At 35.1% G+C, this 19,151-nt stretch overlaps 1 protein-coding gene across 1 annotated transcript in view; it reads right to left on the bottom strand.

Annotated features, from left to right (window-relative positions):
* LRCH1 (leucine-rich repeats and calponin homology (CH) domain containing 1) overlaps positions 1-19,151 on the bottom strand; it is a gene marked incomplete at its 3' end in the record, with an annotated part of 50,621 nt that overhangs the window by 15,368 nt on the left and 16,102 nt on the right. Inside the window, 10 exon segments of the mRNA XM_010072483.1 lie at positions 1,633-1,678; positions 1,789-1,878; positions 3,784-3,864; positions 4,918-4,985; positions 7,540-7,652; positions 8,683-8,788; positions 13,502-13,586; positions 15,464-15,591; positions 16,781-16,917; positions 17,421-17,526. Of these exon segments, the coding sequence (XP_010070785.1) occupies positions 1,633-1,678; positions 1,789-1,878; positions 3,784-3,864; positions 4,918-4,985; positions 7,540-7,652; positions 8,683-8,788; positions 13,502-13,586; positions 15,464-15,591; positions 16,781-16,917; positions 17,421-17,526 (960 nt within the window).

The raw sequence follows: 19,151 nt of genomic DNA, 5'->3' as shown, positions 1-19,151 counted from the left end.
TGTAGTAAGAACTGTTCCAAATAAAGTGTGGTAACCCCAATGTGCAACAATATAATGGAAGAGATGAACCCAGTCAGGTTTTTAGAAGTTGATATCTTAAAGAAAAAACAAATACAAAATTAAGACTAACATAGTCACAAGGATATCATAGGAATATTTGATGGTAATGATGATTATGCATAAGAATATTTTAAAAGCATCAAGATAAACCAGATCCAATCTATGTCTGGATAAGACAGACCATATTAAGGTACTACCAATATAGACAGAACATTATGTAGTTTTTGTCTCAGCATTTTCTTGCAAGAGCAGTCAAAAAAATCACTACACAAACAAGTTCTGAAGTAATAACACATGCACCAAATATTTAAAACAGATTTTTTTCATAGTTCTTCCTTCCTGGATCATTAACTTATAATATTTCTGAAACTTTAAAACTACCATCTCAATCTATATACAGTCAGTTTGTAATAATAAAGTTATTAAAAATACTGCTGCAGCTTATATAACTACAAGAGTATTTGAGGTGAGGGGGAAGAGGAATCTGGTGTTTCATTTTATTGAAGATCTAACTTTGAGGTGACTTATTTTTTCCAGAGGAATGCAACCACTGCAACTACTATAGTGTTTATTGGAAAAAAGGACTTTTATTAATTTCATTATATCATTTTTTTCCTGAGATGGGTCTTAATCAATTTCCCATTTACAGCCAAACCCTGAGATCCATGCCCAAAACCCAAGAGGCCTAAACCCACTGCTGTCTCCACACACAAAATGACAGAATGCAATAATCCATTTCAAATATTTGCATATTTATTGTATCTAGACACCTCCATACCTGACTCAATGACCATTTTTCACCCTGTTCACAAGTTTTCACTTCAGGCTTTCCTTTTTCCATAATCAGCTCCCTCCTCCTCTGAAATTCTAGTTCCTCCTCAGCATTTTCTTTCTGTAACATAAATAACTCTTTAGACTGTGTATCACTGGAAATAGAACTGCATCTCTTTTTTGCATAACATTACCTCAGAAGTATTTCTTATAAATACCGTGATGAAAAATGAACAAAGAAGTAAGCAGATACTATATACATGCAGTTCCAGTGCTAACAGGCAGGTAATGTAAATCTAAACAAAGTACGTCATAAAAGAATACCAGTTCACCAGTTGGAATGCCAATCCAATAATAAGCAGCATATATCACACAGTAAAACTCCAAATCATAGTTTATATGCTCTCTGTAACTATAGGGGTGCTGCTCTGGCAAAACATTAATTTTTAGTTTAAAAAAATATTTTTGGGTTATCCTTAATGAACTTACTTTTTCCTACACCAGAACAGGGAGATAGAGGGGTGAGATGGTAGACAAGCATGCATAGCTCAGCTATGAAACGGCATACATGAAAGTCACACATGGAGAAAAAAAACTAAGATGAAAAAGTAACGGATAAACCCATAAAAATTTTATATATACACACATATTAAAAATTAAAAACAATTCCATTAAAATGTTAAAGCAAAATTAATGTCTTCCAACCTACTTTTTTCCCTTCCCTACTTGGTAGATTAATAACTGATGAAATTGTTGGCTCATTTCCTGACTTGCCCCCCTACATATTTTGTAATAATACACTCAACGTACCTGACGAAGGGAAGACATCTCCATCTGTATTTGACCGCTATGTATAAAGATAAACAAATGCAAATATATAATTCATTGTGTTGAAACTTGAATATGCTGAATTTAACAAACACTTTTTTTTTTCTAAAAAAAGGTAGATAAACACACTTTACTGTAGACTCGTGAATTTCTAAAGCTGTTGCTGGTTCCATGGGATACAGATTCACATCACTGCTCTCTGAAATATCCATGCTTAATCTGCAAGGTTTGAAATAAAAACATTGCACTAGGGTATAGCTTTGGTAACCATTCTGTTCAGTATTTCATTTCAAATGAATGGATGTATGAAATACTTTTATAGTCATGGTTCTAACCTGCTCTTAACAACTTTTTGTATCTCTTAACAACTTTTTGAAATGCCTCCTGACACTCCACTGTAACCAGTTCAGTCAAAGCAACGTTAACACTTTCCTCTGCAAATGTCACCCCAAGCAATGGCTTGTACCAAAACAATAGGACCTGTTAACTACCAACCGTTATCTAGAAGACTGTAGATTTCTATAGCCAACTTCTATCACTCTGTGCTCAAATAGAAGCCACAGTCCTGGCTAAATGTTCAAATTTAATTTACCGTGGATGAAAATAAAGCAGCGCAAAATAAATTCACAATAGACAATGATCTGGAAGAAAGCAATGAATATAGGAAAGGGAATACAGGAATATGAAACAAACGTCTGAAAATACTGGAAAAGGCTGTGTCTGAAATCTTTTTCCCTTCCAGAACTGAAATGCTGCTTATGCGCACATAGGGTATGCAGATTTTAAACTCTGCAGAACACTAGGACAACAGTAACTGGACAAGCATTTTACAAGTTTATTAGTCATGTCCATCAGTGAAAATAGCTCCAATCAATACGCACTACACTGAACTCTAGTCAGTGCATGTTAGGTGTGCCAGCATCACCTACTGTTTCAGCCCCTACAGTTGCTTCTCTTTCTAATTCCCAAATGGCCTTCAGTGTGAGATAAGGATAATTCTGGCTAGAGCTAGTTATTTCAACTAGGTTAACCTGACTAGGTAATATGAGTTATACTGATGCACATAGGAAATCTCTTTGGGGAAAGTTATGATTTTTTACATGCTCTAGGTTTCAGTTAAAAGCACATGAAGGCTTTTGTGCGTCTTAAAGTAAGGAGCAATGGAAGCATCTAAATTCCTTTGTGGATCTGGATAAAGACACAAAAACTATTCAGTAGGAGAACAAAAATTTTCTCACACTGCTTTATATAATACAAGTATATAACAAACTCCCTTGTAATCCAGTAATTATAAAAGCTTCCAGTCTTCAGAAAAATTAAGCTCTAAACCCGCTACCTCATAGAACTAATGAAGAAAAATGAGTTACCTAGTTTTGAACTGAATTTAATCTATTTCTGAAGGTGGTTACACAAAACAAAATAATAGCACACACCTGGACAGAACTACCTACACCACTCTTGTCAGTCCTTTTCAGTAGGACAAGAGTTTATTTTCTTCTAAATACTTACTCCTTTGTTTATTCACAGATCCAGAGTCATTCCACCTGATGTGAGCCACTTAAAACAGGCACCTAACTATAAAACCTTGTCTTATGTAGTCAGGGGAAATCTAAATAACTTTCTCTTGCTGCCTGCTTCTCTTTCACCTTTTGATTTCAGACAGAAACTACAGAAACTCCACCACTAATTCAAGCACCTCCTTTCTGTGCTCCACTGAGGTGGGATGAAGCTGGGTCAGAAGACCTTTACAATCCCCACAAAATACACCAAGCACTAGTAAGTAGAGTTTATCGTCCCTAGAAGAAATATGACTATCCTAGACAAAACTTTGGAAAATCACAGTAGTGTACACAAGATGAATGGTTAAGACGTGTTTCCACCTCTAAATTTAGGTTTCTTTAAAACCTGAAATCCTTCTTAATTTACTAGGAATCTTGTCTAGATACTCAGGGAGAGAATGCAAGTTTCCTTCTTAACTATCTAAGTGCCCCCTGAAAAATATCAGTATGCAAACAAAGCACCTCATAACTCCAGAGAACTTTCAATTACCAGTTAAAAAACTCCAAAGACATTCACAAAAATTTTAAATACATGACATTAAGACACTAGCTACTGTAAGCATACCTGTTGGGATCTTGTAATAAATCTACTGCTTCTCTTAGTTGTTCTATCATTGCTATATCAATAGTTTGTTCTTCTGATATTCTATAACAGAAAACAAAAACATTCATCAAAGAGTACAACAGTATTTATGAAGGGTAATCTGAATTTCAATTTGTGAGCTCCATCTTCCAACCATCATGCAAATACTATAGAAGGGAAAAAAAACAGCCTCTGCACAGTAGCATGTGCTGAATTTAAGAAAATAATTTTTCTGAAAAATTTCTCCAGCACTTTGTCCTTAACAAAGCCCCCAATACATACATACATAAACTCTTATGTCTAGGTGAACTAAAACTTTCAGCATTTCAATAAAACAGACTAACTTCTAAAATTCAAAATTTATTTACCAATATTTGACTCATATTAACTGCACATATATTGTTTTAACGTAAGTACTAAATACAGCAATTCCTTTAAGGGACTAGTATGCTTTCTTTTGCTTTTCAACATTTGTAATTCTTTTTGGGGTTTAGAAACACAATCAGCTGTTAGTTCTGCCAATAAGGCTCTTTCAGAAAGTACTTATTCTTCCCTTCAGTTTTTGTTTTTAAATCATACAGGACTCCACTGTTCTGCTTAGCGACAACTTCACAGTACAGTCATGCTAAATCCCCTTTTCTTATGCACTCTCCTCAGCAACTGATGTTCCCTTGCTCTGCTCTTGAATTAATGCCTATGAATTAATGATTGCTTCAAGGTCAAAATTACAACTAGAGAAGAAAAAAGACCGAGGGATTTTTTTCAATTAAATTACATTTTTTAAAATGTACACTAAATTTAGATCTTACAATTTTTGATAAAATACTTTTTTACCAATGCCATTAACAGACTAAGTATCAAAATACATAGTTAAAAAACTTACATTCTACACAGGTAAAAAAATATTACAGCATTATTGGTGCATACAAATTAATTAGTTATAACATCCACTCTATTCATCAACAATGTGTAAAACATGGAGAACACACAAAGTGCAAGACTGTGCTTCTGTCATGCCTCCAAGTCTACAAAACTAACTAATAAGAAAATGCTAGTTCTAGTCAATCTAATTAAATGACATAGCTTATGACTTATCGATACATAAAAATTACTTACATTTCGTCTGTTTGCCATTGTGTATCCTCTTCTATTCTCAATAATTCATCACACTCTGCTGCTCTGCTCTGTAAGCAGACAAAATGATATTGAGAACTGAACTTTGCAATTAAGTAGGCAGATAAACTTTGCTTTCAGACTCAGTGCTGACCTAATTTATGTAACAGTTTAGGGTGGCTAGTTGAAGCAATCCAAGACATCTGCTCTACTCCTCATTCTACCCCCTTTTTAAGACACTGATTACAAGATCTTCTATTCACTGTTCAGATATTATTGAGGTCAACAGCCCTTATCCTCCTGTAACTGTAAAAAGAAAGTCAAGCAGCACGAGAACTCTTTATTCTATGTCCCAGATTTCATTTGTGCCTTTCTGGTGTATGTAAACAATGCTTCAATTAAGCATGACCCTAACTCTCCTCTTACTTGCGCTCCTCCCGCAGCCAGATTTGTTTACAGAACAAGGAAATTTCAAATATGCAAACACTGGCAATTATGTACTTCATTCTGAATTATTACTTGACAATTTTAACAGCCATGAATAACTTTTTTAAAAACAAATCAGAATAAAAACTGTGTAATAGTTCACATCAATCAGCTAGTTACTTTGGGTTCAATGTAGGCATAAATTAGAGACCCTACTGTCCTACCTACAACTACGAAGTGCTACTTACTTAAAAATGTGACTCTCTCTTATGTTTCTGTTTGGTGCTTAGCAATTTTCTTTTCTCTTTCATCTCAGATAGGCAAGAACACTGCAATAGTCCAGCTGCCAGTAAAGACAGCAGCTCTCTGAATGGATGCGTATTTGTATTAGTAGAGAATGAACAGCAGAAAAGAGAGAGGCTTATCCTCTTTTGTGTCATGTGTTTGGCACATTAGTCGCATCACCCTGTACCAATAAACACTATCCAACTCTGCCAGATGTGTCACTGAAGAGTGTACCAGCTTCTCTGACATTCCCCAAAGATGGCCCATTCCCCAGCAGAATGAATAAAGCCATTCTTTTTTATTTTTCTTCTCCTTATAGGAATGAAGTACGTGATTTTTCCCGTAAGAAGGGCCTATATCATAAGATGACAAAAATGTAGCACTTCTACAAGGTGACCCTCGGTCTGCAGGCTAAATTAAACAGACAAATAAAGCCATATAAATTTGGACTAAGATTTGAAAAATTACGAAATCCTCCAAGCCTGAGCTCCTCTTTTGCGCTGCCAAGTTGCACTGATTTTATGTACGGTTTGGTTGACCAGACTTTCAATTTTAGAAGACCCTCCACTGTCCCAAAAGGCATGACTAAGTATAAAGCAAAGAACACAGACTCAGAAATCTGCACAAGGAGGAAAATGTCCTGAATCAAAATCCTCAGAATAAAATGAATTTATTACTTGAACAAGTCACCAACTGCTGATCTCAACTGCCATAATATTAAGATACTGAAATTAAAAGAAATTAAACTGTGGCAATATTCTTGTACTGAAATTCAATACAGTAACTTATATTTTACTGAACCAGTGTCTGCAACACATTATTTCAGCTGAACTCGTACTGACGTAATGTCACAAACAGAAAAAAAATAGTAAATGACAATATGAATGAGGAAAGTACAACTTAAAACAGACAAAAAGGAACAACAGAACAATTTCTAAAAGGTCATCCGTTATGAAAAAGAGTTTTTAAAGAAGCACATTTGATAGTTTCCCAACAAGAAGCCATGCACCATGAAGATGCCACAGGACTGACAGGCAAGTACTCATTAACCATGATAGAAAGACAAAAGTAATACTTTCAAATGGATTAAGCAACTACCTATGACGTGTAACCAGCAATACAGAGCACCAGCATTGAGTAATGAACATCTTAAGGAAACTAAAGTGGCACCCAGACCTTTATATGCAAAAAAAGACTGATGGGTACAATCTCAAAAGTTTCTTATTGTGGAAAACCCACGTCTTCTCACGTACTTCATTACATACCACACATATATGTTTTGTTACACACACAAATATACACACAATTATTGAAATACACTTTACTATCACATATAGCATCTACAAAGATCATAACAGAGTTAGTGTATACTCCCAAAATCTGTCAAGAAAGGAAGCTACCAAATCTTATAAGAGGTAGGTTCCAGAATAACAGATCTTATTTTAGATTTCATACAATTTGTCTTTAAAGACCTCTCAGTTCCTACTATAATTTTAAAACATAAGAAAATGTATTTTAATACCGAAACATTATTTCATAACTTTAGCCACCACAGATAACCCTGAAAGTCTTCTTGCATTTTACTAGCGTAACAAATGAAAAAATTGCTCAATTCAAAATATAAAGCAAATAGTACAGAACATATCTGCCACTTTTTCTTAAGGCCTTAAACATAGTTAAAGGATAACTTTCACATACACTAGAAAAAAGGTTATGGGTAAATTGGCTTCCTAAATTAATTATAACCGCTTTAAACCTACCTGGGTTTTTTTGCCTTCTGCATGTTTTATGACAATGAATATCAATTGGGGTCTCTTATTCATTCAAATGTCTGCAGTTTGTCATTCCTGCTTGCTCTATACTTAGGAAAGTAATTAAGACATTTCCCCCCATTTAAAATTGTCACAAACTTGCCTTAATGTAACTCATAAATTCAGCAGTAAGAGCATCCGATTCATCAAACTGGTTTCCTGTTTCTCTTGACTTATCATTGATAATCAAGTGAGAAGATCCCTGATGGAATTCCACTAATATCAATAATAAAAAAAGACAGAAGAATGATTTCTAGTTCAGCTCAACAGATGCTACTCAACACAATTTAAGCATATCAAGTTATAGAGCTCAAAACCAAGCAACAGTTAAGTTCAAAGCCTATTAAACACCTCAAATAAGTTAAGATGGTTGCATTCTAAGGAGTGACACCAATTAATTTCGAAGCTGTAATAAATCAATACACTGGGCTCATACCGTTGTAGATCAGAAGCACCACGACATGCCTTGATGAAGTCACTTTTGAACTACACCAAATATGTCTTGCCAGTACCAGTACAAGAACACAGTTGGACAGCTAGGTAGTATTTTAGGACATTCAGATGTCTCAGCTAGTGATTTCCAGTTTAATGTAACTTCAAAGTTATTATATAATAACAAACACTCAAATTCTCAGCAGAACTCAAATGAAATGATTCGGAGCCTTCAGAGCCTATGCCAATCTCTTGCTTACATATGATACTTCCAGGGGCATGAGGCAGTAATAATTTTCTCCTGTGCTAGACACGGTCTGATCCTACAACTTACCCTCTCCAGTGTGCTAATAAACACTGTAGGTACGATATAATGCTTTTAGTATCTCCCTTAGTATTCTACTAAATTCCAATGAGTATCTAATTGAAGATCATTTAATCTAATATGCAGTTTCCATATACAACTTGCTGAGTTCATCCTGCCATTTATCATTAGTATGTGCAGACCTTGGAGAAACATTGTTTATCAGTATGTAGATATAATCTAGAAAACTGTAAGTTACTTTAATAAGATTTAGATAAAATTATACTTTCTCTCCAAAACTGAAGAGATTTATTTCTTTCCAGGGGAAATGCTGGCTTTGAATATTAAAGCTTCATACATGCATGAAGTCCAACTGCAGAAATAGACTCTCCTTTTGTACAAGATTAATGCTTGTTGGGCTGTGATTTTTGCAAACTGAATTTAGTTGTATACATAGATTTATCGAAAGAATTTCCTTATATTTAACTTCCACAGTTTTTACATTCCAACCTTTTCTTGAGTTAACATGGTGACCTGAATCCTCCTTTACAACCTGATCTTCTTCCATGATATCTGACATTGGAACATTAAAGCTGATAGTATCTTCATCAGATGGCTAAGAAGAAATAAGAGAAACACTTGTTTCAGCTCAAACCAAGACTGATAAAAATGTATGCATTAAGAAGAATGCTCAATAAAGAGCAGCAAACTAATACCAGAGAGGATACCAGGAGCATCTAACATAACCAAATCCTACTGTAAGAAGCTGTAGTCATGCTGAATTTGCAGGTGACACCAAGTTGGGCAGGAGTGTTGATCTGCTTAAGAGTAAGAAGGCTCTCCAGGGATCTGGACAGGCTGGATTGATGGGCCAAGGCCAACTGTATGAGGTCCAACAAGGCCAAATACTGGGTTCAGTATGTGGGTCACAACAACCCCCTGCAACGCTACAGGCTTGGGGAAGAGTGCCTGGTAGAAAAGGACCTGGGGGTGTTGGTTTGTCAGCTGGCTGAATAGAAGGCCAGCAGTGTGCCAGGTGGCCAAGAAGCCCAATGGCATCCTGGCCTGTATCAGAAACAGTGTGGCCAGCAGGACTAGGGAAGTGATTGTGCCCCTGTACTCTGCACGGGTGATGCCGCACCTTGAATACTGTGTTCAGTTTTGGGCCCCTCACTGCAAGGAAGACATTAAGGTGCTAGAGTGTGTCCAGAGAAGGGCAACGAAGCTGGTGAAGGGTCCAGAACACAAGTCTTATCAGAAGCAGCTGAGGGAACTGGGTTTGCTTATTCTGGAGAAAAGGAGGCTCAGGGGAGACCTTATCACTCTCTGCAACTACCTGAAAGGAGGCTAAAGCAAGGCGGGTGTCCATCCCTTTTCCCAAGTAGCAAGCAACAGGATAAGAGGAAACATCCTCAAGTTGTGCCAGGAAGGTTTAGATTGGATATTAAGAAAAATTTCTTCACTAAAAGGGTTATCAAGCACTGGAACAAGCTGCTCAGGGAAGCGGTTGAGTCACTGGATCTACATGTGGCACTTAGCAACCTGGTTTCCTGGTGAACTCGGCAGTGTTAGGTTAATGGTTGGACTCCATGATCTTAAAGGTCCTTTACAACCTAAATGATTCTATGAAAAACACAGTTTCCAGAAGAGGCTAAGTTTTTTATTCTTGCTCTCCTGAGTCTCTCAGAGCTTTGCAAATCTATTTCCCAACAAACCCACTAGTGTTGCTCATTCTTTAGAGACTCTGTGTTTCTGGAACTCTGCGCATACATATTCCACACCTGTATTCTGTAATTACAACTGCTATAATACATATATAGTTATTTGTTCCATATCCTTTAAGAAAATATTTTTTAAGGAAATGGTATTTCTCTGTTTATCAGTCCAGCCCATTGTAATACAAGATTTGCAATGGAATGGGGAGATTACTGCATACAACCAGTTATTCAGTTTCATAGTCACCAGGCTGCAGTAGAATTATAGCATTCTTGCTGTCTTTAGATGGTCATATTCCATGCAGAAAATATTTTTAATTAAATCACAAAGCGAAGGTTTGTGATAAGGAATGGAGCAAATCTGCTTTGCTCTTAAAAAAAAAAAATTATCAAAGATCCACGTGGTTATTCCTATTTGCCACAAATACTCTGGACTTAACACATTCTGTTATTAACTCTATGAATTCACTGACTGTATCCTCCCACTGAAAGAGAAAAATCCAAAAGGATATTTTGGGACTTGATAAAGCCTTATCAAAATGATGAAGCTTTATCATAAAAGTGAACTAACACTGCAGTACTGTTCTTATTTGCCAATTTTTAAAATAAAGTTTAACTTTTAAAATACATTTTATTTTCAAATGAAACAGATTAGTATCTCAAACAGAAAATAAAACACACTCCAAGTAATCTAAGTACAAAATTCACTGGTTCTTTTTGACCTGAAACAATCACAATCCAACAGCTTAAAAAAAGGACATGCACAATATAAATTCATTCAGACAACCAAGGTTACAGTGAAGATCTTTCTCTTTCTTTCAGGTTGTATCTCATGTGACATTTAAGGACTAAATTTAGTTACTCCAGTTCAAAGACTCACGTTTCGTTAGTTTTGCAACTATCATTTGAAAATTTTACAGTAAAATGTTCTTACATGCATTATTACAAGTTCCAAACACTAAAACAGGCAAGATTTTTTTCTCAGCAGAGTAACCCACACAGTTTTTAAGAAAATAATTTGGAGTGTTGGTGTAAAAAAAGCCAGGGGCCATTCAACTTGGAAACAGAAAATCATTCCTTTAACAAGCTATGTCTCACTTTCAGGGCCTACAGAATTCTGCAATTGATTTTCCGTGTGTTTCCTGACAGTATACTACGAAATAGAAACTATCCAAAGCAGCTTGCAATAATTCAAAAGTCTTGCTCCTTCACAGGGGAGATACTGTATCTCACTTCCTTTGTCCACAGTCTTATTTCTATTCAGCTGGCAACAGAAGATGACAATAGACATAAAGAATCAAAAATATCTAACATTATTCCAACACTGAATTCAGATGATGCATTTTGAAAGAATCTTTGAATACATTCTTGCTGGTAGTAATGTGCCACTCTTATGGGTAATAAAGTAGGGACACCATCTGGATCTTAACAAGTACCCTGTTGTTCTAATGAATAAGGAAAAGGAAAAAATAAGGGCAAAGGGAGGTGGAAATTGAATGAAAATGCTACACTGTTTCTAAAAGATGAGGTACATGAGTGCACTACCTTAAAGCATAATTTGCCTTCAGGTTGCTGCAATCAATGTTACAGCAACACCGCAAGATACCTTTGACCTGAAATGCCCAAGACAACTATAGCTCTGAAGAACTGACCCTGTAATGACCCTACCAACAAGCCAGACAGAAATACATGAATTGTTTATTTCATCAAGTACTCCCTCCTATGTGTATGGAGCCAAAGCTAATCAGCAAGCTTCCTAAAAAATACATTAATATTCAAACAAGTGATTCATTTAAGTTACCATTTTTTAAGTAACTGAAATGCAAAATGACCTTGTAGTATTTTCTGTAAAAGAGATGAAATTCAACAGCCACTAGCCTTCAGACTAAACTGTAGCTTGTTTTTACATGTCTGATATATTAATAAAAACCCCCAAAGAATGTGTTTTAATGATCACTTTATGACTGATCATTTAATGCTTATCTAATGTTTGGTATGTAGATTTCTGACTGTAATTAATGTACATTAATCTTTATTTGCAAACTGCTACTATTTCTTGCACAATTCTCATGAATAACACAGGTATTAAAGGTTGCCTCAGAAGGAAAAATCAGTGGTGGATTTACTACCACACTTGGGATTACTGATCGCAGGATCTATTTTCTCCTTAATAATAGAGTAGCAGTCAGCCAGTGATGGAATGAGTAAACAGTTCTCATATAAAGAGCCTTTGTGCTAATAAAAATGTATTGGTTCACCACTGGTTGTCTTTAAAACTATTGCAGCATTCTGACTGATACATTTTGATTACAGGAAAAATTATGAACTTCCTAAAGGTGTTATTTACAGCTGAAGAGGAAATTCTGGAATAACAGTTTCATTAACAAGCTAACTCAGCTTCAGGAAGTGTAAGAATGACACAACAGTTTGTAAGCATCTCTGAATGGACTGGATGCTCTTACAACTACAAGGAAACCATTAGAAGTCAGGCTAAAATTACAATAATTCTGCTTCATTTCAATCTAGTAAGAAATTTGCCCAAATACTTGGAAATCCCTGTGATTTTTTTTTAAAGTGCTTTTGTATTTAAAAGACCAATCAGTGCATAAGTGTATTTAATTTGGCTTTTAGTAACTACAAATCTAGCACTTAAGCTTGATTCTTCATACATTTGTTTCAAAAGGAACAGAATCTCTTCCTCAAAGGATAAGAGGAATACTAAAGAATCAGTATAAAATTATTTCAAGTACCAAGAAGCCCACTCTTCTGTTGTGACATGAATATTTCCCAGCAGGTCAGACCACAAATACCATTATTTGTACATTTCAGAAAGATCAGCACTGAATTATATTACAAATTATTTATTTACTTACCATTATTTCAGTTTAACTCCAACTCGATTTAATGCCCTGTTCAGCTGAGCAGTGCCTCAGCAAAAAGTGCTGAGGTTGTAAGTGCTTAGGACAACACTAGTCTCAGAAAGGCATCCTTTCTGTTTCCTCAGTCAGACAACATAGCTGAGAAAGAATTATGAAGGCTTATTTCCAGCACTGCCTAACTGCCAGAGCATGTAAACACATCTGCAAAGTTTCTGGACTTCCTACACTACAGCAAACTGCCATGAACCATGACGGCACAGAACACACCAGGGCTGGGCACACTGAACTCCTCTTAATTCCAGACAGGAAGGAGCCATCAGTCAGAAAGAAGAAGTGAGAAGCCACCAGGCATGTAACCTGTTAAGCCATTTACTTCATTGGAAAGAGCAGACTGGGGGGTCTGGTTTGGTCCTCATTCGCTAGATTATGCAAACTGTCTGAAAACTGAAGGGAATTTTCACTATTGGTAGGTTGCTGACCATTTGTAAGCAAGTATCTTACTGCCCTCTCCAGAAAGCGTACCGATAAAAAACCAACCAACCAAAAAAACACCCACCCACACAAAACTCCTTTTGTCTTTGTTTTAGCCACTTCTTATCAAGAAATTCATGCCGAGAACGTGGTTCCACAGTTCTGATGGCTGAAGTCATATTCACACTGTTACGCAACTTAAAATATAGCCAAAATATAGGTCTAGAGGGAAAGGGAGCAGGACACAAAATTCAGGCAACTTACCTCTGTTGCTGACAAACGTTTATCGCCATTATCACTACCAACACCTGAATCTGAGTCCTTTTTACTCGGGTACATGTCATCAATGCTAGATGTGAATAATAATAATAAATAAAAAACACAATAAAAAGCTATCAGAGCATTTACCATTAGAATCCTGTCTTTGTTTCACTTAAAGCAAAATTCCAACCAGTCTTAATGGCAGAGTGTGAAATAGCCTAGTGAAAAACCCACACATTTGTCATCTGGTGATAGTAAAATAGATCAGATGGAATAGCTGGTTAGCCTAATGATTAACGAAAACCACAGAAATAATCTTCTATGAGGCTTGTTTTGCCTAGACACTAGGTAAAAATGCTTAGTTACTAGCTAAGTAGCACAGGAGTCCGATTGAAATAATTCAGCCAGGGAAAAGCAACTAAACTAGTTGAACTCAAACTGGAGTCAACTGATGTAATTGTAACCACTGATGCATTAAAAATGAATTGATATTTCCCTGTGGCTTAAAGCAGTTATTAACACAGAAACCTTCTTTTGGTGCTTTAAAATAGACTTTGAAATATAGGCTTTTAAGAAAACAAGTATAATAATGGCAACTGCTCTCTCTTCTGGTTTCATCACCTAGTATGACCTCTACTCATTTTAAAGTACACTATTAGATGCAATATAATCATCACCTAACATTTTATTTTAAAATGCTTTATTATCCTTTCATTTGCAAACCTGAATGCTGTAATCCTGAATTCAGACAGACACAGTAATTTAAAAAAGAACTTTATCAGTTTTCACATGAATAAGGTATTTTAAGATTAGGATTAATCAAATATCTCTTCTCAGTAAACACTAAGGATTTTGTGTAGAAACTGCATATGGAAATCCTAAACAGGTTATATTTTCTTTAGAAGTGTAGAAGTTATTCTCTAAAACAAAAACTTGGCAATTATTATGTGATAGAGCGTTAGGCTGTTAGTTACCAACTGGTTACGTACTCTGTACCATCCCCTTACCCTAACCTGTGTGATCCTATATGACCAAAATGTCATACAAGACATGACAGTCCCATCAATTTTCCTGTATACTAAAAGAACAAAACAGAAAAGCAGCAGGTGTTTCCCAAATGGAAAACTTACTATTGATCCTGATTCTTCCCACCTTTGGCATTTACCTGATAGAAATCCACAAAGGTGTCCCAGACATACATGGAAGAAAACAATTTGCTTCAAACTTTACCCAGATGACTGACAGGGAAATTCTGTAACAGGTTGCTTTTTTTTTCTCCCAGGGTGTTAGCAGCAACATCTCTATTTTTATCAACAGTTTGTTTTTATTGAGTACTTCTCTCCAAATGCATTATGGTACTTTCTCTGGTTATATTATACTTCCCATGTTAGCAAAGAAAGAGCTGGCTAAAAACTGGTTTCCAATTAGCTACGGAGATTCTCATAAAAAGGAGCTGCTTCCTATCTAGCTCCTGTCCTCAAACCACCATACAAGATGACACTTCCTAGACGACTAACAGAAGACATTAAAGATTTTGTCTTTCATTTTGCTATCAAATTAGCACATTTCGATTTAAAAGGGTCTCAACATTCAACATTCATAAAACTTATTTAATGCATTAATAGATTTATAAGTTCCATAACTTTATGATGCTGCCATCTTGATTATGTTCAATATATTCCAGTAGTCTGCTAGTAAGAGGCTAGATTTAAACTAAGGTTCACTTCTAAGCTGTTTCCTAATGTGCTGGTAACTTGAATCAGAATTGACTGTTAAAAATACTTTGTTCTAAACTCATAGGGATTTCAGTAGAATAAAATATATTAAAGCAAAATAAATCTGTTCAAAAAAGCACACTCTAAATAGCAGCTAAACAAAAACCTGGAATCTAAAGATAGAAAGATATTTATTTCACTCTGTTCTTAAGTGCTACATGAAAAAACTAAGTGAGATTTTCATACATACCTTTCTTCCACGGGTTGTGGCAAATGCTGTTGTTCTATAGCATTAAGATACAGTGAGTCTGCTGTTTTAATCTGACAGGCCTGTACAGTCAGATATTTGAATATATGCACCTTACCCTTTGTACAAATCTGTCAGCCAAGAAAAAAAAGTTAGGTTTACAAGTAGAATTAAATAAAGAATTTATTCCAAATATCATTTAGCATAAAACCAACTCATATTGTCACAACAGATATCACATAAACAACAATGGATTTTATTAATTTTTTTTTGAAATTACTAAGAACTACTTCAATTACCCAATCAATTATTTGTGTGTAGTAGTGTAAATACCCCCAGGAAGTAAGACAGAAACAAAAAAAAAGAACGTATTCTACTTAAAAAAAATACAAATGAACTTTTCACAATTACTATAAAATATCGTATGGCCTACAACTAACCGTAAATTGAATAATTATTTTCCAAAATTAGTAAATAATGACATTTAATTAAACAGCATGTCCTTTATACTCTTAGTCACATTGTTTTTACTAGTATCTGGGAATCTTTATGATGCCTTTCACCCGTATTTTTTTTTTTTTTTGTCTTTAACTGCAAGCTTCTAGCTCAAGGGCTTGCTGAATCTTGCTCTGTATTTTTTGAGTTTAGTAGCAGCATCACCATTGGTTATGAAGTGTTTCTCCAATGTAATAAAAACTCTCAAGTATTTCAACAGTCATTCATCATTGTAGCCTTCAGAGATGTAGTTTGAATCTACTGTCCAGTAAGTCAACAACAAAGCTGTCCTTAAGCAGCAAGCACAGGTTCCATTAATTTACTATCATCACTTCCAAGCATGGCCTACACTTCAGAACAGGAGTTTGATTTCTTTGTGTATCACAATCCATTAACTTACACTACAGAGTAAAATAAATTTCACACGGATTCCATTCTAGACCATCTGCATATCTTTAACTTAATAATAAATCACTGTAGAACCTTCTAGAACTGGGTTTTTATTAGCAGAGAGAAAATTTATCCAGGAAGTTTCCCAACTCTCTTTTTCAAAATTATATACGTATTCCAACATTAAGCTTCATATGCAGATAGGAATGACAAAAATAAACAGGTAGCTAACTGAATGGAAATCTTCTAGACTCATGCTGGTTCAAGTGGTACACAGACTCATACTTTTGGTGTCTTATTTATACATCAACAACTAACATCTGTGATGACTGACGCTCAGAAACCTGCAATTGCAGAAGGTGACATTTTATAACCTATAATTTGTTATAATCCACCCAATATTAAGGCACAATTCAAATAACAGATGTTACTTACTTGTGCTGGTGGAGACTGCAAGGGATTGTTCTCAAGCAGTAATACTTGTAACTGCACCATCTTTCTAAAACAAATTGGAATCACAAGCACTTTATTGCAGGAAAAGTCGAACTTTACCAAGGGAAGCTGTACTAGTTCTAAAAGTAATAAGAAAGAGACATGGTGTTACATCTGCATTTATTTTTGCCATAAAATAAAGTATTTCTGAATAAATCTTTTGCATTCAGGAAAAATAGAAACTCAGGCAGGAATATGAACAACATTGACTCCATTCTGTACTGGGAAATGAAAAGACTGTTGTTGTTACACGAGTGACAATAAATTTTAAAACAAATACTTTGAAATATTTTTCTCCCTGAAACTCAGCTGACAGTTCCCATACTGCATTCACAGATAAGTACTCGTGCAAATTAAAAGATGCCTAGAATCATAAAGATAATTCATTAAAAAACCTCACGAACTGTTACTGGTACAAGTACCACCGAACGTTACATTCTGCAAACTCAAATGGAATAAATTTGAACACAAATTAATTACTACTGTTTAATAACTTTTACTTACATGATTAAAAATACTTTCAAAATGCCAACAAAAACAGCTGTCATAATGGTATTAGGATTTTTTGTTTGTTTCTTTTTACCTTGGGGTAAAACTTCGAGGTAATTTCTTCTGACATTTAGTTCTTTTAAAGATTTCAGCTGGCCTATCTGCTGTGGCAAAGCTGTGATTTCATTACAGCTGACATCCTACAGCAAAATAGGAATGATAGAAATAATGAACTTTTGGCTCCTAAATGCTAAATAATACAGATGTGAAATTGTAGTTATTTTTCTATTACTGTTGTAATATTTTATTAACCTGAAAACATGCAACCTTTATGTCCCGTCCATGGGAAAATGCTTACATATTACTGAAAAACCAGAGTGATTTCTTATTTGGAGAAAAGTTAATTTTGAACATTAATTCAATTTCTATTGAAACATTCAAAACCACTTGCATCAGATGTTCTACCTTTTTGTTCTTAACTTACATTATGTGAAGAACTCAATACCATGATTATATAATCAAAAAATGTTTGGATGAAATGTAAAATTGCTAGTGTGTGGGTCTGATTTTTTAAAAAGGTTCTTGTTCTTCTGGAGGGAATATTTAAGCAATTTTTTATTTTTTTTTTTAAAGAGAGAAAATAGCAATAGCATTCTGTGCTCAGGAAAGGCATATATTTGATTATCACATCACATAGTAGGCCATAACAAAATAGGACAGGTCTTATTTAGTATTATACAGATATTCAACATATTATTGTAAAAGGTACTTTTTAACTGCCTAGACAGGTTCTGAGTAGGTCTGATTTTGATGCCTAACACAACTGGCTTAATAATCTGGATGAAATTGGAACCCATCCTCATTTCAGCATATCTAAAGGAGTAACTGTTGTAAAGTTGAGTTGAAAGTACAGGGTCTGGCTATACTGAGCATAATTTCAAGGAACAAGTTTATATACAGTAGTATTAATGCAATAAATAGTACACTGTAACACTACTGCTAAGAAGAAACTGCTATGAATGCGTACTAAAGATAAACTTCTTGGATTAAATCAGTCTAAAATGAGATAGTTTTCAGATGCTAGATATTTTTACTGCCAAGCTATCTATACTCACTCTAAAATCAAAAGGACATTGAAACCTCCACTTACACCTCAAGCAACCTGTAAATTTGAGTAATGTCCGGATTACACTTCCATTTCTGAGTTAAAAAAAGGAAACAGTATTTCATAGTATGAGAGCTAAGTGAGGTAATGCCAAATTTTCCTGAATAGCCAATGGAAAACTTTGAGGATGTTCACTCTTACTGTCTTGTTTCAAATGGATTTATAGACTAACTGGGAGGTCTTAGACTATAAAATCTCCAAAAGTCAGATTTCCAAGTCATCTCTTTGAAGATAGCTGCTTTAATAGTCAAAAGCATAACATTAACTTTCTATCTTCAAGCCTAAAAACTAGTTAACAAAAAATGTTAGTAAAGGCAAAATGTGATCTGTCAACGCTCTCTGTATCAGACAAGTTTCTTCTTGCAACAGAATCTCACAGTTGCCAAAGCTTCCTTCCCCTGTCAAAAGATAGTCAGGAAGTTATTTTAGCTTTTAGACAAGGAAATTAAAAATCCCAGTTAATGGGTGCAACTTTTGCCCAAGTTGCCACAAAGTATGGTTAATTGCACTGTTCCCAGATCATTTATTTTTAAAGCTTTTCTGTCCTATTTTTAATTTACAGTCCTTAAACAACTTCATAATTAGATACTCAATTTTTAGAGCATGGAATTTAAAGTCACCTTGCGGCAGAGAAACTTAGTGTACTTAGGTACACACATC

The sequence above is a fragment of the Pterocles gutturalis genome, unplaced genomic scaffold (assembly GCF_000699245.1).
Source record: "Pterocles gutturalis isolate BGI_N339 unplaced genomic scaffold, ASM69924v1 scaffold9072, whole genome shotgun sequence".
In the NCBI taxonomy this organism is placed as follows: domain Eukaryota; kingdom Metazoa; phylum Chordata; class Aves; order Pterocliformes; family Pteroclidae; genus Pterocles; species Pterocles gutturalis.
The sequence above is the reverse complement of the archived record's forward strand: the minus strand, read 5'-3'. Positions and strand labels throughout refer to the sequence as shown.